The sequence below is a fragment of the Diadema antillarum genome, unplaced genomic scaffold, assembly GCF_040938485.1.
Source record: "Diadema antillarum isolate AM-2024a unplaced genomic scaffold, OU_Dant_1.0 scf00000136, whole genome shotgun sequence".
In the NCBI taxonomy this organism is placed as follows: Eukaryota; Metazoa; Echinodermata; class Echinoidea; order Diadematoida; family Diadematidae; genus Diadema; species Diadema antillarum.
Genome location: NW_027271025.1, coordinates 1,582,363 through 1,607,032, shown reverse-complemented (window position 1 = coordinate 1,607,032; position 24,670 = coordinate 1,582,363). Strand labels below are relative to the sequence as shown.

Here is a 24,670-nt window from a genome sequence, read left to right as displayed (position 1 = left end):
CACCAGATCGCATCATTAAGAGCTAATAATTTAAAAAAGCTCCCTACCATGGGAGTGGGACACCCTCCTCGTTCGCGTGCGCATGCGCATGAGCGCCAAGACGCCGAGTCATAAAAATCTCACTCATAAAAGTTTTTTTAACTTGGCATCTCTGCACTCATTGTGAACATACAACTTCCTGCATTTAGAAATTATAGTGTCCAGGGCCCTTTTCATGAAACTTGTTATGAGTGCCAAATTGCAATTATAGCTGTTGTAATGAAATCCTTACATGATTGGATTGGCGCAGAACAAATTTGTCACAGAAATGTGGTAGTTAATGTCACGGATAACAAGTTTTGACTTAGGACCCCCGATTAAGAATATTGTTAACAGGTTCCATACTTTAGTTGCTTAAATTTTTTCAGTTACCCCTTTTTCCTTTAATAGCAGAGTTCTAAACTGTTTTGGCATTGTGATATTGTTATGCCCTAAAATTGAAATCAATATTTTCTTGATTTACCCTTGACTTCAACAAACCTCAATTATAAGGCTTTACATTGTTTCATTAGGTGATCATATTCGTGTCAGGTGGTCGTGTTACCTACTTTTCGTGAATAACATGGCCTAATATACAAAGGGTTGGGTAAGCAGAGACTCCATACCCTCCCGTTTTCAACTGGAGATCTCCCGCTGAAAGCCCATTTTCGCAAAATCTCCCGTTCTCCCGATTGAGATTTGATTTCTCCCGCCCTGGCTCTGTGTCTCCCGGTGGAAAGGATTTCTTACTTATTGCTATCGTATGTTGAAAAAATAAGCCTTAGATAGCACCAGAGAACATCTAAAACCCTAGGAACTTCGCGCTTCGCACACATCAACTTGGAGTCTCCCATCTGTTAGGGGTTTCGGGCGGGAGAATCTCCAGATCAGAAGGTGCTTGGGGTTGGAGTCTCTGGGTAAGGTCAGGTCATCGAATGCAAAGTATGCTGCTTCCGGCCACCCAAGAAAGGGTATGTGATTGCAGTCTGATGAGTAAAACTTTTTTTCTTTTTTTTTTCAATGTTTTTATTGAAGAAAACACATGACATACAAACAAGAACAAAACACTACATGCATTATAATTTGATACAAAATATCAAACAAGGCCTGACATTAAAGACCTAATAAAATGGTTTAGACATCTTTTTTCTTAATGATTTAATAATATTAAATGTTAAATTCTAAGTAATTCCATGGTCGTGCGGGGTTTTTTACTGTTCTGAATTTTGTTCTACATTTGTTAACATAATGGATGCAATTTCCTCGGTTTTGGAAAACTTTCTATACTTGAATTGGCACTATCACTTCTAAATTGTGATGACATCTAAGAACGGAGTCGTCGATATTGATTGTCTGGTTGATAGCCAGCGAGCTAGCAAGGCTATGCTAGCGCAGCGCAGCGACAGCCGGCCGGCGGCTAGCGCTGGCAGGGGAGCGAGCTAGCGAGCGCATAGCAGGCGCTGCACTATTGCCATTGGCTAAGCCTTTAGACAAAAGAATATTTAATGAATTGTATCGGATTTAATACTGCCAATAATACAGATTACAACTGTGGTACGCTTGGATATTCATTATTTTCGGCAAACTCGTGAAATAGGCCCCACCACTGCGTGTCTGTACTAATACTACGGCGACTCGCCTGTTTAAATACTCGTGAATTCAGCCCCATCGTGTGGCGTTCATCGGTAGGTAAGCACGGCGGTGGGGCTGCCTTCCATAGTCAATACTCGTGAATGCGGCAAAAATGACTTCCTAATATGTCCCTTAACTAATTTTACGGCCAATTTAACCATAAATACAACCCTACCTAACCCTAAACCATAGGACCTACCCTTGCTTGCTATAAACACACGGGTACGGTGCCCGCGCACTGCGGTGGGGCCTATTTCACGATAGCCCCACCACCACTGCATGTCTGTACTAATACTACGGCGACTCGCCTGCTTTATAGGCCTAAACCTACTCGTGAATTCAGCCCCACCGTGGCGTTCATCGGTAGATAAGCATGGCGGTGGGGCTTCCTTCCACAGTATGATTTGTAGCATAAAACAAAAACTACTCGACCAAAATTGACGATCATTCTTGGTATCGTTTTTCTTAGAAAATGGCGCATCTAAATTACTGATAACAAATATTGCAGAAACTGACCATGGGAAACTGGTTAGGCCTTTTTTTTTTTTTTTTTTGAGCCACGACCCACCCTGTATGAACATATCTTTCTAGAGTGTAACCTCTGTACGGTACTTCTCGTATTCCAAACAGGCTTTTGCTAAACAATCAGATCACAGGTGCGGTGTGGCTAGCTGGGGCAAAATTAGCCCATAAAAGCTTTATACGCGTGTCTTCAAGGGGACTCATCGAAAAGAGTCCATATCACGGAATGAAAACCATTCAAATTGATATACAGAGAGAAATAACACTTAACAAAGCATAAGAAGAGAAGATGATGGAATCATAAAAAGGGAAAATGATGATTGACAGAGGATAAAAGGGGAGGAAAGATGGAAGATGAGATGAAATAAAACAATACTGTACATAACATAAGGGGAGGAACAGTGGGAAAATATGACAAGATAATATAAAACATAATGAGACAGAATGACATATCATAGGGAAAAGGATAAAGATTAACAAGGTATAGCTCAAGGTGTATAACTCCGTGCAGACATTGCCTTACCCCGAAGATATGAAAAGAAAAATGAACTCTTGTCAGTAAGATAGAAAATTGGTGTGTTTATCTGTTTTTTTGAACAATTCCACTAAATGGTACCATTGATGACTATTTTGTACAAAAAAAAAAACAACTTCAGTCTCCAAATTGCTTCATCGAACTGAAATCAGAATCAACCTAAGATGAGATAGGAATGGACAAAGAAAATGATGAATAAGCTAAGATAGGCAGCAAGGAAAGAAAAAGAAAGAGCTACATCCACACAGATTGGAAGCTCATCGCCCGAAAATAAAAACCAGGAACAGCTTTTCATTTACTATGATTTTTTTTTTACACTGTAGTGTAAATGTTCAAATTCTTGTTAACTATCAAATAATAACAAAGAATCAAGTCAATGCTATTAAATTTCAGTATTAAGAAAAATTGAAGTTGCAACAAACGGAGACGCTATAAGGAGTACAAACACACAACTTAGGAAAGCAGAATGGTGAAAGTAAAAGAAACACACGCACACACAAAAAAGTTAAGACTGATGTCAGAAAATGCAGATTACGAATAAGTATAGGCCAACACGTACTGTAGGAATCTCCTCTTGTAAACAAAGCTTTCAGAAGCAATGTCTATAATGAATATTAGCCCCTCCGTCCACTTTGAATCATGATTTTTAGGTCAGCCTGAGGGTAAAAACATTAAATGTATCTCCAGAACAGTTATTAGTCATTCATTAATTCCAATACGAATTGGATCTTGGACATGACACATCTTTGCTGCATTGTTTAAACAATTGGGATCCCCATTTTATATGCTAATGCCTTCATAATATTTGTGAATTCAGCACTCATTTTGTACCCTAGTAGTGTACAATTTGCACCATTCTCATAGTTCCAATTTATTCTCCTGTTAGTTACCCAAACCATTATTTTTTGAAATATTTAAATCATTTTTCACCAAAAGCATATTGCCCAAACAATGTCTTGATACAAGGCATATGTTTATTGTAGGCCGATAATGGATATGGATGCTGTTTTCAATTTGTCTCCTTGAAGACACCATACAGTATTCTGGGACTACTAATTTCGCCATAGCAAGCCGCACTGCACCCAATGCCTATTCAGTGAAAGCACACTGACATATGCATAAATGCAAAAGAGTATCCTGATATATTTGGAATAGAGTAACATCACAAGTGGGTTTAACCAGGTTTAAAAGGGGCCAATTACTGGGAATTAAAGTTATATTTGTGACAGGACAATAGCAAAACCATGTTTATCTCTATGTAAAATATCAAAATCAAAATTGCCTTTATCTTCACAGTTATCCTTAAATTGGGTATGATTATGTAGTTCTGTCAAATATCCATGAACACAGGCCATCTCCAAAAACAAGCCCACAAAAAATAAACATGTTTCAGTTGTGTTTCATGATGTGAATAAATTTCCATGATCGCCATGATCACCAAAACAAGCAAACACATGAACTAACAAATACTAAACAAACCTGTTTCAATTAACTGAAATGCATACTTACAGGGGATGGCTACTCTTACCAAACTGATCAGTGGGAATCAGTGGGAATGCTGAGGGGTGATTGTTGCAATCCTTGATCATCCCCCAGCATTCCCACTGATTCCCACTGAACATTTACTAGCCATCCCCTTTAATGTTCAAGTGTATGATACAGAACTGTATATCCACGAGCAGGGATGAGGTGGGATTGTTAGTTTAATATATTTCATACAAGTGGCTTTGTCCCACCAAAACATTGTCTATGGCCTTGGTTTGCAGACACACTGCAATGAGAACTGTACAGCTACAATGTAGTGCAGGCACTGTGCTAGTGTGTCTGAATTATCACATTCCACTCACTGAACCCTCTGTGGATTTGGCAGTTGGCTAGGTCTTGACCTTTTCTGACCCCTGCACTGATGGACATAGGCCAGACATCATTCCACACTTTCTATCCCCACAATATAAATCCTCTGAAACCAGCATGTATATGTTGATCATCGTGAACATGGCCATTTGAAGAAGAGCACTCGCCATAAGATGACGACTGTGATAAGAGAGCGGTGTCCTGACTCACAAATATTGTTAAACGGATTTCATAGTAGTTTGTACAACTGTAAGTCTATCCAATATTCTCTTGTAAACTGTTCACTTCACAGGATGAGGCCAGTAGTGCACTGGATGGTGATCATGCAATGATTAGGAGCTGTGCATAAACATTTCGATTGAGTGTCCAGAACTATACCCTTTTTTGAGTTGTGAGCATTTGACTTACTTGTGTTTGTCAATGACGTTATTTGGACTGTACGTATTAAATGTTTGTGCGATACCTGCGATACCTGGTACTGGCCCTATAACTTTATATAGCTTTCTTCTGATCAATATGCATGCGGGAATGTTGTTGCAAAATATTGCATTGATTGTGTACCGGTATAAAATAGTTACAGTTCTTGCTTTACCATTACACGTAAATTGCATTAAATGATAATATTCCACTTCATGTGCATGCTGTGTAGTGTGCAAAATATTCAAACTTGTTACGCATAATGCAAAGCCTAGCACATACAAACTTTGCATATGCAAGGCCATGTATGGATAATTACATGTATGTATGTTCACACACTCACCCACACACCACAAGCAGGGCTATCTATCAATAGCCGAATACAATCCAGTTCTCAGGTGTGATATAGAAAATATAGGAGAAGCATAGGCCTAAAGGCTGCGATTATCATCTTTCCGCGAATTACAAAAAGGCTTTCCATGAATACCCGCTATCAAAAGTCGTTTCCAAAGCCCTGTGATAAACGTCTTCCAGAAAAGTTGCGTTTATTAACTCATAGCAAATAGTATACATAGCTAGGCTAAGAGGGTGTATACTCTCGCGATTTCGCACAAAAATGGATGTAGTACGCCATGGGGCCTCACATGGAGCCCAACAGCGGTCATTTTAGTAATGAAACCGCAAGCTTCATAACACGTGAGCCTATGGAGGGAATCCTACCTTCCTTTCATTTTCTTCATTTTAAGGAGAAACATCACAGCGGTAAAATTGCGTATCAGGCTTCAAAAGATCAGCAGAAGTATATTTTCTGTTGATACATTAAAAAAAATTTGAAGTAATGTCACTACTTTTCAATCTGTAGTGCATCAAAGTTTGTGTTTGAGCTGAGAAACGCCATCTATCTCTTTCTCTCTTGTTTTCATTGTCTTTTACGGGCAATTCCATAATTACAAACGTACATTTCATACACTTTAAAAAGCTCTAACAACTAGACTTGATTTCATTCACAAGATTTGATACTTTTAATTTCTAACATCCATCTCGAAGGTAAAGTGATCACAAAATTATATTCAATATGATCAATACTTTGACCTTGATATGAGTTGAAATTTCTGACATTGGAATGTAAAGTGGAAAACTCTGTGAATTGTGGGGTACTTTCCAGCAAATTCATTCTTTTCATTTCAATTAGATGTTAAACAACCCAAAAGTGCAGAAATGAAGAATTATTTTTTTTAAATTAGCAATTAATTGCACCCTTTTTGTGTTACGGACGTACAGTATTTTACGGATGTACAAAATTTCCGTTACAGACGTACGTTTTGAAATCGTTATTAATTTTATTATTTTGATGGATTTATTTTAAGATCCCTTTACCAGAATTCAGTGACTTCTCATGCTGTACGGTCTTAATCTTAATAATTTGAGATGACAATCGCATTTTTTTACTGAAATCTGCAAAAACCTTCCCCAAATCATCACCTTGTATACAGTTCATGCTTCACTGAGCAACAGGATGATTACATTATCCAAAGAAATATCCTTTCATGGTAAATTAGCTTGTCAGTTGGTCATGTTGTAGCTTATTTCATTTTGACAAACACATTATTGTCTAGAATATTAATTTGTAGAAAAGAAATTAATTTAATATTGGAATCAGATTTAATTAATGCCACCATAAAACTATCTAGGGATCCATTGCTCATGTATGCAGTACACACAAAGCAGTGCAGAAATGGTTTGCGCCACACATGAAAATTGATGGTGTAGGCCTACTATATTTTGCAGGCATTTCAAACAAAATCCTTTCAAACATATCTGAATTGTAGACTCTATACCTGATCAAAGTTTTGAAATTAAAAAAAAATAGATACATTTGTACATAAAAACAAATTGACAGTAAACTATCATGATCACCAGAATAATAATCTTAATGTGGATTTTGAAAATGTGGATTTTGAAAACACATCATGGTGTCCCTTGCTCTATGAATTGTGAGTATTCCAAAAATGTTTTATATCTCAGCATGTTAAAAACAAAATTATACTGGTTTGTATGGTTAAAATTGAAGTAATAATTTCACTTTTTTGGGGGTATTAAAAATAGTGTAACATGGAATGATTGAGACTTTAATGGATGAAGGACATAATTTGCAGAGCAAAGAGTCTGAATGCGAGTCCCAGACTCCAGCTACGTGTAAACTGACCACGATTGCCATCAACTGTTTGTAGTGTGATTTTTCTGGCAGTGTTTTTTGTTTTTTTGGTGTTTTTTTTTTTGTTTTTTTTTTAAAGGAAAATATTTGATCTGGTGATTTGGTGACCACTTGCAGGATGCTTGACATTGATCCTGAGATTCCTGCCCTTAGTGCCCCTATTTAAAGAACCTCACCAGGAAATGTTTCCATGTGATATTCATCTAAAACACTAAATCCCCAACATTTACATCAAGTTTATCATTCACTGACGTGTCATCTTCAGGTTTCTCATCTAGACTGACAATGGAATCATAGATCTTAAACCTGTCTAATTGGACTTTCCTGTATTCTAAAGCATTCAATGGTACTTTTGATACTCACATTATGCTCCTTATATACTAGTAGGCCTAATGACTGTGTGAGCATTTGGTACAGGTACAGCTATTTGCAAATAGGGGTGCCTTTGAATCCAACTTCTCTCTCAGTTGATATCATTTCCTTTAGTAATCACATCTTTTGTGGGATTCTTAGTATTTCTACCTCATACAGTAGGTTGTTTGTGGGGTTGATGTAGCTGCCCACCCATTTTACACATGAATGTCATGTATCTCCAAACTGCTCTTTTTTTTTCTCTTTTTTTTTTTTTTTTACAGTACTCACTATCTTGTCCATCCACTGAGAACACACTTTCGTTGTATACCCTTACCATGACAAAAAGCCACTTTATCATTATCTGCATTGATAGTTTCCTTCTACTTTTGTATCAAGGAAGACTTGGCTTGAACTGGGTATGTGTACATCTGAAACCACATGGATTGTGGGTAGTTAAAGGTATTTTTTGTTTAATCTTAATCAAGATATGCTCCATAATTATATAGATCTACATGTATAGATGTTTTGCTTGTGTTGTATGCTCATCTGAGACAGTAACAATGCTCTTTGTTTTACTCTCTGTCTCCTGAAACACCGTGGCCAAAAGATGAGAGATCTATACAATTTAGCATTTCCATATACTTTGGGTCTTTCTCGGAAATTTTGAATATGTGTGCAATGCAATTTACAAAACAACAACAAACAAACAGACAAAACAAACGAACAAACACTGCTAATTAGTTTGATTAACAAGTATTCCAACTTAATCGTAGTTATCAAGATGTTCCATGCTACCTTTCAATTAAATCACAAATAAACATCAGAAAATAAAATCAACAAATCAATCCTCATGAAATTGTAAAGCTCACATACAGTCACACTATATGTGTCTGTTACAGATGTACACTTTTAAACAATAATTGACTACTTAATTATTACAGAGCAGAAGTTTCTTTATGAGTGTTTCGGAAGAAAAAAAAAAAAAACATGTTTTTTTTTTTGTTACGGACATACATGGCCCACTGGGCTGAAATTAACGATTAGTACAGAGTAATTACACAGGTAAAATTGATTGTCACTGACAAATGTTTGTTCACTTATCTAAACTCTTCATACACAAAACCAAGAGTGATAATTTCACATTTACTGAAGGAAAATCTGATGAAAACAATTAGAATAGCCTTTTGGAGATCAAAATGCACCTAACATTTTCTCTTGTTTGAAAAGGATTTTGTGATGTATGCCAGGTTCGCTTTTTGGCGAACCTGGTTCGCCAAAGCCAACTTTTGTGATGTTCACAAGCCAGGTTCGCTTTTTGGCGAACCTGGCGGCAAGGTTCGCTTTTTGGCGAACCTGGTTGCCAGGTTCGCTTTTTGGCAAACCTGGCGGCCAGGTTCGCTTTTTGGCGAACCTGGCTGCCAGGTTCGCTTTTTGGCGAACCTGGCGGCCAGGTTCGCTTTTTGGCAAACCCGGCAGTCAGGTTCGCTTTTTGGCAAACCCGACGGCAAGGTTCGCTTTTTGGCGAACCTGGCTGCCAGGTTTGCTTTTTGGCGAACCTGGCAGCCAGGTTTGCTTTTTGGCAAACCTGGCAGCCAGGTTCGCTTTTTGGCGAACCTGGCAGGGCAGCCAAGGTGCGCTTTTTGGCGAACCTGGGAGCAGTATTTTCAGTAGAAAATGCCATTTTTTGCACATTGATGGATCAATTTTTAACAAATTTTTCCCAAAATCGAGTGCTTTTTTGTAGACTGTTTCAGAAAGTCTCTTTTTATTTTGGACTGGGTTATATGACCTTGAGGCCTCATTTGCGTAAAGTAGACAGCTTGTGTACGCAAAACCGCTGGGGAAGTGTTGCAGGACAATCGCAGTATCTCACCTCAGAAACCATCAAATGATTAAATCTATAATACAGCAAATTGAAGAAGAAACTATTCTCTAACTCACAATGTTAGTTATGTTGGGTTTTATTGAGGATAAACTTGTGAAAATAACATCAAAACTTAAGTTTCCAAAACAGAAAATTTGGTCTCAAAACAAGAGTTATTTTTTCTCATTTTCCTTCATTGCTCCAAAATGAAACTACGGTGTTATGAGTTATGGTAGTATATCCACACTGTGTTCCAAATATCTTTTCTGTATCATTTTGCGCACGGATATGTCCAGAAAAAATCGAAATCACTGTCACTTGTATGTAAAATCCATAGTGTAAGCAGTACTGCCTGAAACAGTTGAAGCACATTGCAGGGTTCCTCTCTTGCCCACTCACCACCCTGTGGACCGAAAACCGAACCCTGTCGCATTTTCACCTAAAAATCATATGAAGGATGATATATCCATGTAAGATATATGTGTGAAGTTTCAAGGGATTTTGTGCTAAAATAAGGGAGATACAAGGAGGTGAACTTTTTATAGATTTTTTTTTTTTTTTTTTTGGGTCCTTCCATCCGCACAGTGCTCGATGACCATTACAAATTCAAAAGCTTTGGCCTCTTATCAGTGAGTTAATTGCACCGTATCGCCGTGGCTGACATTGCTGTTGTTACAGTAGAATAATGTGGCACACAGGGGGTTTACACCACACCATGGCATATGAAGAGTCAGTGACCTACCTGTTTGATGGCCAATTGAATTACCCTTAACATAGTAAAAAAAAAATCAATATTTAGCCAAATGTTCTATTTCGAAATATGAGCTTTGAAAAGTGTTTACATTCTTTATAATTTATTTATTCATTTATTTTGTTTTTATTTTGTTTTGTTTTGTTTTTTACTGAGTGTATATCCCATAAGAACATCATGGTAAATGATTGGCATATATATTTGAAGTGAATTTCACTTTGGTTCATATCTGATTTCACCCGAATGTTCACTCATAATTTTTTTCTTGAAGTTTACTGAATGTAACTAAAACATATTTCCATGTAAAGTAAGTTCTTTGTAAGTTAATTGTCTCATTATTTCAGAGGGGGCTGTTTCTGTAGGATAACCCGATTATTTGACTTATCTCCTTGTTCATAATGCAATGCCAATTTAATTTTTGCAGTGTATTTCACTCACAAAAATCATCAGCAGACAGTGAGGAAGGTCAAAGATAATTTCCTTAATGTTGTCAAACCAAAATGTTGGTCAATATAAAATTTTGATGTGCAATACTTGGCCCAAATGTCAATTGTAGTTTGAAGAATCAAGAATGTGGTACCGGTAAATGTTGAAATATTTGGTGGAACTGTAGAATAGTGTCTGTATTTTGACCTTCATTATTTTCAGCTTCCTCTTTTCTTTTCCATTTCCCCTGTTTATATATTGTATCCCTGTATTTATTAATGTTGATCATTGTGTAGTAGTTTTGTCAGTGAATATATGGAAGAAGAAGATTGGATTTATTTGTGAAAGGGGGCTATTACAATTAGGCTGAGAGTCGCTTCTGTGATGTAAATCTATTAAGATTTCCATGTATTGTCAGCTGTCTTATAAAAATTGTCATTTGTTACATATACCTCTCACACATTTACATGTTTTATCCAAATTGTTTAGAGGCTTTGCAAAGGATAGTGTAAAACCAAGTAGAAATTGAGTGATAAACCAACTGGAAATGATTTGCAGTTTTTTAATTGAGCACTAGACATACAGTCAGAGAAGATTAAGTATTTCAAAAGCAGTCAGTAGAGTTGGGTCATGTGGAATGACAAGGAAAATGGAAGGCAGGTCTTCATAGCAGGCATGTGTTCATGCACATACACTCAGTCTCCTGACCCTTTTGTATTGTGGTCATGTGACATAGAGGGAGAGTGTTGTACCTGGCTGAGAGAGACAGGAAGTGGTGAGGGGGTATTAATGTGTGACTCAACAGGAGGAAAGAGGGGGGACTCCCTGAACAGAGCCTAAAGGGCCAAGTCAGCTTCTGCAGCAGTCGGCTTTTTTTTTTTCTCTCTCTCTCTCTATCTCATTCCTTCTACTTCTTTTTTCAGTCATGTGCAGATATTCTTTTGATGAATTAGGCATGTAACTCAGTAAAATATCACATTATATTCTCGATGTGATAGGTAGATACTTGTATATGGCACATTTAATGATAAAAGAGATGCTCCCTTGACTGTTTAGGCTGTTATTTGTGATGATCTGAGGGATACTATTCTGTCCATCCACCTTTCTATTTAAAGTGTGTGCATGCAAAATCCATTGTTCAGCTGCTATGAATCATTTCAAAATCGTATTTTGCTTAAAATAAACAGACTTGATTTGAGAGGCTGCACAGGCATATGTTAAACAATGTTACAAATTAATTGGCACATGTTATTGATCTGAGGAGTAGTAGGTGTGACAAATGGACATGTATGCATTATAAATGAATAAGCATCCTGGTTCTGCAAACTTTTCCAGGAGAGCAGTTTAGAGTTAGGTTATTGCATAATGGTATTTTAGCAGTACATTGTATCTGAATGTTGTGGAATGCACGCAGGAAACTAAAGTTGCAAATTTAGCACATGACTTAATCCTTTGTTATTGAGAGTGACAATTCTTTTTAGAGGAAACAACCATGAACATGGAAGGACAGTAACCTGCATGTTTCTCTTGTTGGTCATTTTAAATCATTTTTCTTTTCATGCCTCTGCCACAAAGCATAGCCAGAGGTATTGTGTTTTTGGGTTGTCTGTCTGATGTTCATAATCAATTTTGTGGACAGTGTAACTTAGGTTTGAGGCATCTAAGTGAAACTTGACATACATGTATGAGTGGATAAAGCTGTGACTATACAACTTTAGGGCACTCAAGCTCAAGGTTAAAGGTCATAGGTCAAGGTCAAGCCTCCCCCCCCCCCCCCCCCCAATGTCTCTACAATGCCTGATGGTTTTTTCATGAAACTTAGTGTATGTATTACCAGATGAAGATTCTCTGTATAAAGTTTTAGAATATGGGGTCAAAGGTCAAATTAAAATGCTAAATTTCACTTTGTTCTCCATATCCCAGAAATTGCTCTTGGTATCTTCATGAAATTTAGTACATACTGTATACATGTATTACCTGACAAGGATTCTCTTGGGAAGGTTTTTAGGTCATGAGATCAAACATCAGGTTAAAATGCCAAAATTATATATTAATTATACTACATCATGGTGAGTTCACACTATATTCTCCATACATAGATGTATGGCTCAATGCATACTGGTAAATTATTATGTAGGGAAAGATTTGGGGTGGTATTCTGAAATCCTTCCGAGGAAGAAATTTCTTAACAAGTCAGGATTTTTTCCTAAGTGGTATTCTGAAAATCTTCCTAAGTTTCTTCCTAAGTCTGTTCCTAAGTTTTTTCCTTAACTTAGGAATAAACTTAGGAAGGGGGCGGGAGTATGCAAATTTCTCAGCTGACTTAGGAAGAAGTTGGTATTCTAGAATGCACTTAGGCAAGAAATTTAGGAAGATATTTAGGAAAGCTCCACCCCTGTCCTAAGTACGTTGTAAAGAATAGCAAGCTGCAGACATTGTGATAGGTGCGCTTGTCATTCACTGCGCTCGCATGTACTTTGATGCGCGACATGAGCGTGACAAAGGGGACCTGCCGCGCACACGTGTATTTGACCATCCGTCATAGTAACATGCGATTGTCATTGGTTGGTTCCTTATTATACGGCATTCCGTATTGGGTTAAGAAACGACGTGGGCGGGGATAAGGACGGCCTAATTTGCATTAAGAAGTGCCTAGGAAGAAATTTCAGAATACCAATTCTGTCTTTCCTAGGCACTTCCTAAGTTTCTGACTTAGGAAGAAACTTTGGAAGATTTTCAGAATACCACCCTTGGGCCATGGGGGCAAAGATCAAGACAAAATGCTGAAATTCCCACTTTTGTCTTCATTTTGAAAATAGCTCAAAGTATTCTCATGAAAATTGGTGTACAGATAGTATACCAATCATATAAAAACACTGTCTCACATTGGCAAGATGTCCTGTAGACCTACTGTACTTGGAGAATAGTGCAAAATTGCAGAGGCATACCAGTTGCCGTAGCAGCAATTTTAGTTATACCCCCACCACACATAGTGTGAAGGGGGTAGGAATCACTGTGATGTTGGTCAAAGGCAGGCGGGCGGTCGGTCGGTCTGTTGCAAAGTCTTGCGTCGCGAACTCCTCCTACAGTTTTGAAGCAATTTAAATGAAACTTAGGGTAAATGATGATATTGAGGTATAGATGTGCTAGACATGTTTTTTGTGTTTGTCGGACAATGCGTTGCCATGGTAACCATAATTTTACCAAAACCTTGTGGATTGAATAATTCCATAGTATTCGAGCAATCGATTTCAAAACTGGTATCTGTGATGATCTATAGGTGTAGTTATGCAAGACACTCTTTGTGTTTGTACTTGACAAAGCATTGCCATGGTAACCGCATGTTTTCTTCGAAATCTTGTAGAGTGAACAACTTCCTCAGTTTTGAAGCTATTGAAATAAAATTTGGTAGGAATTATGGCCTTGAGGCATAGATGTGGAACACATAATTTTTGTGTTTATCAGGCAAAGCATTGCCATGATAACCATAATTTTACCAAAACCTTGTGGATTGAATAACTTCCACATCATTCAAGCAATTAAGGTCAAATTTAGTATGTACAGCTATGATGATCGGGAGGTGTAGTTATGCAAGACACCAATGTCTTGATATAAGAAAAATGTGTTACCATGGTAACCACTCATTTTTGTATCAGATTGAACCATTTAATCTATGAAGGTGAAATTTGGTGTGTATGATGCTCTTTAAGTGTAGTTTTGCAAAATGTCCTTTGTATTTGTATCGGACAATGCATTGCCATGGTAACCGCATTTTTTTTATCCTGTGGAGTGAACTTCTTCCACAGTTTGCAAGCAACTGAAACCAAATTTGGTAGGCATTATGGCCCTGAGGTATAGATGTGGAACACATAATTTTTGTGTTTGTCACACAAACTGTTGCCATGGTAACCACAATTTTACCAAAACCTTGCAGATCGAATAACTTTTCCATCATTCAAGCAATTAAATTCAAATTTAGTATGTATCATGATCTAGAAGATAAGTTTTGGAAGACACCAATGTGTCAGTTTAAGGAAAATGTGTTGCCATGGTAACCACTCATTTTTGTATCAAAATAAACCATTCAAGCTATGAAGGTCAAATTTGGTGTGTATGATGGTCTTTAAGTGTAGTGATGCTTGGGGAAAGCATGTTTCAATTTGCTGTAAGTTTTATACTCAGTGTCAACTCTGTGATTTTTCAGTAAACTAAAATTATTCTGTTTCCAATTTGACAAATGCACAAACTTGGTATTAGCATCATTGCCCTCATGACATCACATACTATAAAGCAACACTAGGGGCGGAGTATTAATCACCTTCCGTGATAATTCTAGTTTTTATTACAGTGGTTGAATGTTACTCCTCCATAAAGTTAGCCAAGCTGTAATGAAATCTGAAGCAAGATTAATGTGAACTTAGCATCAAATGTGAGCTACAAAGTTAAAATGAAAAAATAGCCATACAGCTTAATTTCCATGCCCATTTCTTGATGCCCAAAATCATTTTGTGTGACAATCTCAAGCAATTCCCCTATTTCAACTGAGATGCATCAGGGTCTGCTTGTCTTGCATTTACTACATCATCAATAAGAACATAGTTCCCTCACATACATTTTTTCCATAATTTCATTGATTTTGACTGAGGATTTACCCATAACCTTCTGCACACAAGAAGTATTTCCTGTCTTTTTCCATGCATTACCAAAAAAAAAAGTATACATGGACTTTTACCAAGTGGAATTTATTGTCAGAAAATTATATTTTAGTTGTGAATTTGATGACTTTTACCCTGAAGCTTTGACCTATTTCCCTGTCATTTTATATAATAAATTTGTCATTGCTGATGTTATTTCTATCTCTATTACCAAATAGAAATGCCAATGACATTTCAAGCTAGATTTTAGCTTGAGAAGGAAATTTTTAACCAAAGTACAGGAACCAAATCTTTAACCATGACTTTTGATTGTCTTTCACCATCATGATGCAAATATCTGGACTTTTTTAGCTTTCACCTATCACTCTAAGCTTTCACTGCGACCAATTGTTCTTTATATCATGCAGTGCAATGCGCGTACACATTGGACACCTCCTGTGTATTGTTGTGCCCTTCTTCATGTGTATTGTTATGTGCGTTTATCATTCCAAGTTGCCAGCATGACGTTGTTCCGTCAGTGCAGAGAACTTGGACAGTGACCAGATCAACCAAGGGATTCCCATGATGATCCGTACACTGCCAGAATGAAGAACATCATCGTAGAGCTCTTATTTTGTCTGTGGCAAAAATAATTCCACAAATGCTCCCTGCAGTCCATTTCTCATTGATGCATGCAAGTCCAATGTGCTAGTACTGTATATCTGAGACCTGACAGTTGCTTGTCCCATCTTCGCCAAAATAAACCAAATGAACACGAACACAATGGATTCTCATGTATTTGTACAGTTGTATAGCAGTTAGCAAATGCAGGTTTGCTTCCAGCTAGCTTACATGTGGCAGGTACATGTACATGTAGTCGATCAAGAATAATGAGTACAAGTAGAAAGTATATCCCTGACAAGCAACTGCACTAGTTGGATGTGTTATCAGTGTGATCCTATCATCAAATTACTTTCAGTTGTCTATTCAAACTCAATGCAGAATGATGAGATCCTGACCAACACCAGTCACACCATCATTGAAGTGACCTACTCAGAAAGGGTGGCCTGGTCAAGACTCACCTTTGACACACTTAATGTCACTGACAATGGGATGTACAAGTGTGAAGCAACCAATGTGAATCAACAGATCATCCACAACTTTGAGCTTGTTGTCCATGGTGAGTCAATCATATATGCCTTATGACCTTATTTGTCCGGCGGTCGTGCGTTGTCCGTCGTCCGTCGTCCGTCGTCCGTCGTCCGTCGTTTGTCGTGCATAAACTTTTTACATTTTCATCTTCTTCTTGAGAATTCCTTGATCAATTTTCACCAAACTTGGCAGGTAGCATCTCTAGGGGGTTAGGATCTCAATTTGTTCAAATGGGCACCATACCCCACCTGGGGGGCCCCAGAGGGGCCCAAACTCCCCAAAATTAAGGAATCTTAAAAAATCTTCTTCTCTAGAACCAGAAGTGATAGAGCTAAGTGAATACTATGAGTTAGTACATTGATGACTATATAATGTCCCGATCTTAATTAACTTATTGTTTTTCCCAGCATTTTGCTCGAATCGAAATTGCAAACATCACTCAGCATCTCCGATTAAGCGCGCGTGGACAGCGAAGACATGTCACAAATGTTTTCACACTCGATTGTAAATATTCTGAGACCCAGAACAATCGCGCGCCCAAATTATTAAGAAATACCCGATACACAGCTGACAAGAAAAATCCCCAACACCTACTAACACACGTACATGGTATGCACATAGCACCCGTGCCAATGGAGTTGTACTATACGATAGCACTACGCGCGGCCCATCATCTGCTTTTCTTTAACCACTTACATGTTCTGATTTTTGATCGAGATAGTCATACCGTGCGCGTAGATTTCTCAACCGTCGTGGCGCACCTGCTTACGTTGACAGTTATAGGTACCCTATCTTTGCCATTAATCACGCTCCACTGTCAAAACATCAATCTCCTGCGTAGTGCCTTTTTTAAAACTTTTTTTTGCCTTTTCACGAAGTTTGTTTCATTATTATTCTTCCCCGAGAACGCAAGCACTGAAACCTTTTTTTTCCATCAATGCGATAATGAAAATCTGGAAGTTTAGGCCGATCACAATGAAGAATAAAATAGACCGGGCTCCGCACTAACTTTTATCGGGCCACCAATATCATTGATTTTTATTTTCTGTTGGTCGAAAGTAAAATCTGGTGACACAAAAAAAAATCAGGAAAAACATTAGAAAGACTAAATCGGTCCTACTAAACATAGATTAGTTAATATTAAGCATTATTGAAGTGATACAGATGCCCATGTCTAAAACACATGAATAGAAAATTCAATCATCTTACTCTGTGTTTTAAGATTTGGCAAATAGGCGTAGAGATTATTATAAAAGTTGATGCCTATATATTTAGGAGGTCAAAACTTACGTTTGAAATGAGAAAATGGGAGCATTTGCTGGCATAGCATCCGACGTTTGTTTTAGCATTGTAAAAAGCCGAAAGTTACCGTTATTCATTTTTTGTAAAAGCAAACAAGCGACATTCATTTCAGAATCTTACGGAGCTAAATGCTATCCTAATCCATTCCAAACGTGAAAGCAAACATCCGCTATTTGTTTTAGCATCTAACTGAGCGGATTAATACCATTAATCATTTCCAAATGTTAAAGCAACAATCTGTTATTTATTTTTGCATCGTACGGAGCAGAATATTACCGTTATTCATTTCAAACATTCGACATTTATTCTATTATCGAACGGAGCCGAATGTTACTTCTGTCCACTTCCGAAAGTGAAGTGAACCATCTGACTATTATTATTTTATCATCGCACGGAGCCGATTGTTACTGTTTTTCATTTTTGAACGTCAAGGCAGACATCAGACATTTTTGGACCTTCAAATGTATAGCTGAATGTTACTGATATTTATTTCGAAATGTACCATAGCAAATATCCAATATTTTTTATCATCGTATGGGGCAGAATGTTACTGCTATTCACTTGCAAACATGCCAAACGTAAAAGCAATCATTCGACATGTATTTCAGCATCTTCCAGAGCTGAATGTTATTGACATTTACTTTCGAACGTCAGGTGAGCACACATCCGGCATTTATTCTGTCAGCGTACGGAGTTGAATATTATTGTTATTCATTTCAGAATATCAAAGCAAACATTTGACATTTATTTTAGCATCTTCAGGAGCTAAATGTTATTGCAATATACTTTCGAACGTAAAAGCAAACATCCAGCATTTGTTTTATCATCGCAAGGTGTTGAATATTATTGTTACTCTTTTCCGAACGTCAAAGCAAACATCAAACATTAATTTTACCATTAAACGCAGCTGAATGTTACTGTTATTCATTTTGAAATATAAAAGCAAACATCAGAAAGTTGTTTTAGCATCGTATGGACACGATGGAGCAGAATATTACTGATATTCACTTCCGAACATAAAAACAATCATCTGACATCTATTTTAGCATCTTCCGGAGCCGAAAGCTATTGCTATTTCCTTTCGAAAGTATAAGGAAACATCCGACATTTATTTAACCATCGTACGGAGTTGAATGTTTTTGTTATTCATTTCCGAACGTCATAGCAAAAATTCGACATTTATTTCAGCGTCTTCCGGAGCCGAATGTTATCCTTATTCATTTCCGAACGCAAAATCAAATATCTGACATTAGTTTTAGCACCATACGGAGCCGAGTCTTATCGTTATTCATTTCCAAAAGTATTAGCAAACTTCCGACATTTATTTTAGTATCATACCGAGTAGAATATTACCGTTCATTCATTTCCACAATTAAACGCAAACCTCTGACATTTATTTTAGCATCTTACGGAGCCGATTGTTACCGCTGTTCATTTTCAAAAGTAAAGGCAAACATCCTACTTTTTTTTTTTTTGGTGGCGCGATCGGGCCACCAAAGTCTTTATTTCTGAAATTTTGATATCATTTCCGATTTTCACTCAATTCATTCATATAAAGGTTGATTCAGTTTCAAGTTTGTTCATGGCGGAATCAGGGGTGCCCCCCTTGGGACCCAGGGGAGGAGGATGGGGAGGGGTCCTAATTGGGCCCAAATTGTACATTTTCATCTTTTTCTTGAAAATGCCATGATGAATTTTCACCATAGTCGGCAGGTAGCATCACCTGGGGGGGGGGGGGGGGGGGGGGGGGCAGGGGGCCTAAATTGGGACCTAGATTTTAAATTTCATCTTTTTCTTGAAAACGCCATGATGAATTTTCACCCAACTTGGCAGGTAGCATGCCTAGGGGATAGAATCTAAATTCCATCAAATGGGCACCATGCCCCACAAGTAATTGAGTTAAGTTAATACAATGAGTCAGGATAGTGATGACTGTTGTTTAAACTTGTTCATGGCAGAATCAGGGGTGCCCTCCCCCCCCCCCCCCCCCCCCTTTGGGACCCAATGGAGTGGAGTGGGATGGGTCCAAATGGTGATGTAAATTGTTCATGTTCATAATGATTGAAAACCCCTTGATGAATATTTACCAAACTTGACAGGTAGCATGCCAGCTCTTAAAGCTACCCCCACCACAAGTTTCCAATTTTCTCAGCTAAGAGTCTGCAAGAATGCATGGAAGGTGAACTTGCGATACTCAGGTGAGCGCGAGACCCCTGGGTCTCTTGTTTACTACTAGTATTTGATTTCAATTAATTTCCATGTCACCACAAAATACACTCAAAATAACCACTGTGCTCCATGAAGGCTTGAAAAAATAACATTTAAGACATGATATCACATTTTAGTATTCTCAAAAAAACAAGCTGTCTTATTTATAAAAATATGGATGATGCATTGTATGTGCGTGTACAACCTGTGAGTGTAGGTCTTGTTATATAGACTAGTCATATACATAGACACAGAAACATACAAAACATATAAGAAATAAGAAAATATAGAACAAGCATGGCCATTCACTTTGTCATTTGAATAATTGTACAAAATTCACATGTCAATAGTTTTAATAGTTGTATATCTTTTCCCATATTGATTGCTTCCCTAAGTTAATGTGCTGAGTGTAATTCAATTATTGCATGTGTTTAATGACTGCTACACATTGATTTAGGTCATGTCTGTTTTCCCTCATTTTTCATCTCTCCTTTCGTCCTTTCCCTATGCGCTTAGAAACATTGTATTAAGCGCATTACAAATGTAATGTATTATTATTATTATTATTGTTGTTTAATGTACAACATATTGTGTTGTGATGCCTTTGTACTTGCAATGTGTTTTATGTTTATTCATTGTAAACATTAGTGGCATTTGTTACATTGTAAACATGATATTTTTCACAGAGCTAACTATTTTAACATTTTCATCCTTATCATATTATTTAGCATTTCTTATGCCTCCACCACGAAGTGGTGCCGGAGGCATTATGTTTTCGGGTTGTCCGTCCGTCCCTACGTCCGTACATCTGTCCGTACGTCCGTCCGCATTCATTTACGCGATAACTGAAGTAATGTTGATTGGAATTTTACCAAACTTGGTCCAAGTGTAAAGTATGATGGGGCAATGACTTGATTAGATTTTGGGTGAAATCGGCCAAAGGCCAAAGGTCAAGGTCAAATCATGAAATTGTATCTGTTTACGCAATAACTCGAGACTGGATCAAGCAAATTTCACCGAACTTTGTCTGAGGATGATGTATGATGGGACAATTACTTTATTAATTTTTGAGTGAAATGGGACAGAGGTCAAAGGTCAAGGTCAAATCCTGAAATTTATCTGTTTACATGATAACTAAAAACTGGATGAAGCAGCTTTGACCAAACTTGGTCCAAGGATGATGTAAGATGGGGCAATTAGTTGAGTAGATTTAGATGACATTGATAAGAGGTCAAAGGTCAAAAGGTCAAGGTCAAATGCTAAAAATGTTGCTATGTCCCCCATATCCATGCAATGCCCAAAGGTATTTTTCTAAAACTTAGTGTAGACATGTACTACTGCATAAAGATTCTCCAGAAAGAGTTTCATGTCATAATGTCAAAGGTCAAAAGGTCAAAGGTTAGGTGAAAATGTTACAATTTCACTTTTCTCGCAAATGGTTCAATGTATCTTCATGGAACTTGGTACATACGCATGTACTGACTGGCAGAGATTATCTAGGGTATTTAGGGGTCATGGGTCAATAGTCAGGGGTCAAAGGTCAAGGTCAACTCTTCAAAATTTTACTCTTTCCCTCATTTACTAGTATATGCAAAGCTTGCATTATCATTTTTACAACTTTATATACATGTATTACCTAATGGAGATTCTCATGGAAATTTCCTGCCAGAAGGTCAAAGGTTAAGGGTCAAGGCCAGGTTTAAATGCAGAGAAGAAAAGAATCTATTTCATACTGTAATTACACTCTTTCTTCATACCTTGAAAATTACTCAATGCATAAACTTATAAAAGGGTCAGTCAGAAGTCAAGTAAAAATCCTCAATTCCCCAAATGCATATACCTGCACTCTTTAATAGACAATTATAGCAAACCTAGTTCAAGGAAAGTGAACATTCAAGATATTTCTGACAAACCTGCAATTTCAATGTTTTGCCAGTTATGTGAAACTGTCATCACACATTATGGAGACATTGCACTATACACCTATTGGGAGAATCATGCATTATGGCGGAGGCATCAGTCGCCATATATAGCGACATTTCTAGTTTGAGTCTGTAATGTCTGTGATGCTATCTGTGATGATAGGTCACATATCACTTTCATACACAGTTGATTTTCTCAATATTGCAGGGATATGAGTATATCTGCATGTATGCATAGATCATGTATATATACATATGAAATATCATCACAAATGATGATTAATAACTACTCACTCATACTAGTTAGATGATTAATTTCATTCATGCACATACCTTCCTCTAAAATAGGTGTTGGTAATGTTCATTTCTTTCATTTGCCCTGTTATCAGCTTTCAGGCCTTCAAAAACTTCAGAATACAGCTGCACATATGATAACTCACATTAGAAAAAAAAAGTATTCCATCACCCTTGTCCTTCAATTATTACCTTGGTTGCTTGTAGAATCCAAATATGGACAGATTTAAGAATTGTGTTAATTCGTATTTAATCAGTTTGTTGTAAGAAATGATTTTTTTTTATTTTGTATGTATACAGCGTACAAGTTATATTGATTATGGTTTACAATTTGGTAATCTAGGGCCACCTCTCATCAAATTATGATGGTAACATTAGGCCCCAAAAAACAAGCTAAAAAAAAAATCACAAATTCTGTTCAAAATCCCCTTGTTCATGTTTCATTGTGCCCATGGCACAACCCCATATTTCTCTTGTTCAGTATACCTGTGTGATAGGTAAATACTCCTCTGACTCCATTTGATAATTATGTTCAAGGAGGTTTGAGGGATGAAGTCTCAACAATGTTATTCCCTTTGGTCCCATGTTGGATGCTGCTATTTAAACATTTTTGAAGTATGTGTATGTGCCAAACTAGGTCTGCCCCACAGATAGGAAGACAGTAGTTACATTCAAACGGTGATCCTTCGAGGATAAGCTCGTAGTTAAGTATTGGGTGCCAGGTGTTGCATGGTCTCTTTCATCATGAAATCAGTCATTTTTTTCTCGAAATGACAGTTCGTCAGAGATATGACAACTTTGTCAACGAAATTGTAATTTTGTGTCAAATTGACTGTTTTCGTGATAAAAGAGACCATGCCACTCTTGGCGCCCCTTACTTAACTACGAGCTTATCCTGGAAGTTAGCTTATCCTCAAAGTTAAGGATCACTGTCTGAGTGTAACTGATGGATTCATGTCTCATTACATAATGACCAGACACTCTCTGTCTTTATGATGGTAATTACTTTTCACTATCCCCTACTCATCAATGATGAACAGTAAATGATGGTAAAGAATTAGGAATGTTCGAATAGAAATTGTGCAAATATTGCTACAGACATAAACATTAAAATTGCTAGACCTTGGCATGTCTTGACAATAATCTAACATATCAATTTTGAATTATCTGAAAAAAAATTGCACTAAATCAGTTTCATTTGTCAGAAATCAGAAAAATTATGAATTTGACTTTCCAGGAGAGTTCAATTTCACAACTTACTGACATACAGCTCAGATTTACACTTTCACACATTTTTTTTTTTTTTTTTTTTTTTGGATTGACTTTTGTTTAATATGCTTTCATTAGGTGAAGTTTCATTTCCTTTTATACATAAACAAGCAAATTACGTCTAATGTTATATTAGCATTAAAAATGAATCTCCAGATTGTTCAAAAAGATGTCACTATCGAATCCCAATCATCAAAGACACAACTGTTTGTGAAATTCTTTTGTACATCTGTGAAAAACTGACAGCTTTTTGAAATATCACAGCCAACTGGAACGCCGTCTCTTGAACCTCAATGATGTGTTGAACCAAGAGTTCATGCTGAATAAGGGATAGTTCATTTGTTGTTAGTGCAGGTCCATAACTTTGAAATAAATTGCCATTGGATATTCAGGGAACTCACAATATCAATGAATTTAAAGTTTAACTAAAATCACATTTTAATTTTGCATGCAAGTTGTCTGTTTTGCTCTGTGTTGTCTTTGTTTTGTATCATTCCTTATTTGCATTGTTTTCCATGTCACTCTTTTTCAGCACTTAGTTGAATACTTTTGTTCATGTTGTGTTATATTTAGTTAACATTATTGCCGTTATCATTGTTTGAAATTCCCTTGTGTGTCAGATATTTTTGTATCGAAAAAGAACTATAATAGCAAATGTCATATGTCTATTATACCAGTTTTGATTCAGATTTTTTTTTATACCCCCTCCAAACGAAGTTTGAAGGGGGTATATAGGAATCAGCGGACGGTCGGGCGGTCGGTCCGTTGCAAATCTTGCGTCGCGAACTACTTCCTCAGTTTTCAACCGATTCCCATAAAACTTGGCACAGATGTGTGCCTTGGGTTGTAGATGTGCAAGACTTATTTTTTGACAGTACCCAAAAGTACGTTGCCATGGTAACGGCATATTATGGGCAAAAATGGGTACAAATCTTGCGTCGCGAACTCCTCCCACAGTTTTTGATCAATTTTTATGAAATTAGGTACAGATGTTCATCTGAATATGTTAATGTGCAAGACACATATTTCCGCAGTGGCAAAAAGTGCGTTGCCATGGTAACGGCATGTTATCGGTAAAATATAGGGCAAAATGCTTCATGGCAAAACTGCTTCATCAGTGTTCTTCCAATTCTCATGGAATTCATATTGAATGTTTGTCTTAGGATATAAGGTCAGCATGACACATTTCTTGACAGTGACAAAAAGTATGTTGCCATGGTAACAGCTCACATATTATGAGCCAAAATGATGGAAAATTTTGTGTTGCAAACTACTTCCTCAGTTTTTGCCCAATTTCCATG

The 24,670-nt window shown here is 37.2% G+C and overlaps 1 protein-coding gene across 1 annotated transcript in view; it reads left to right on the top strand.

Moving 5' to 3' along the window:
• LOC139720998 (contactin-5-like) overlaps positions 1 to 24,670 on the top strand; it is a 103,002-nt gene that overhangs the window by 29,658 nt on the left and 48,674 nt on the right. Inside the window, exons 5-6 of the mRNA XM_071632329.1 lie at positions 11,234 to 11,248; positions 16,225 to 16,402. Coding sequence (XP_071488430.1) covers positions 11,234 to 11,248; positions 16,225 to 16,402 — 193 coding nt within the window. The remainder of the gene's footprint in view (positions 1 to 11,233; positions 11,249 to 16,224; positions 16,403 to 24,670) is intronic.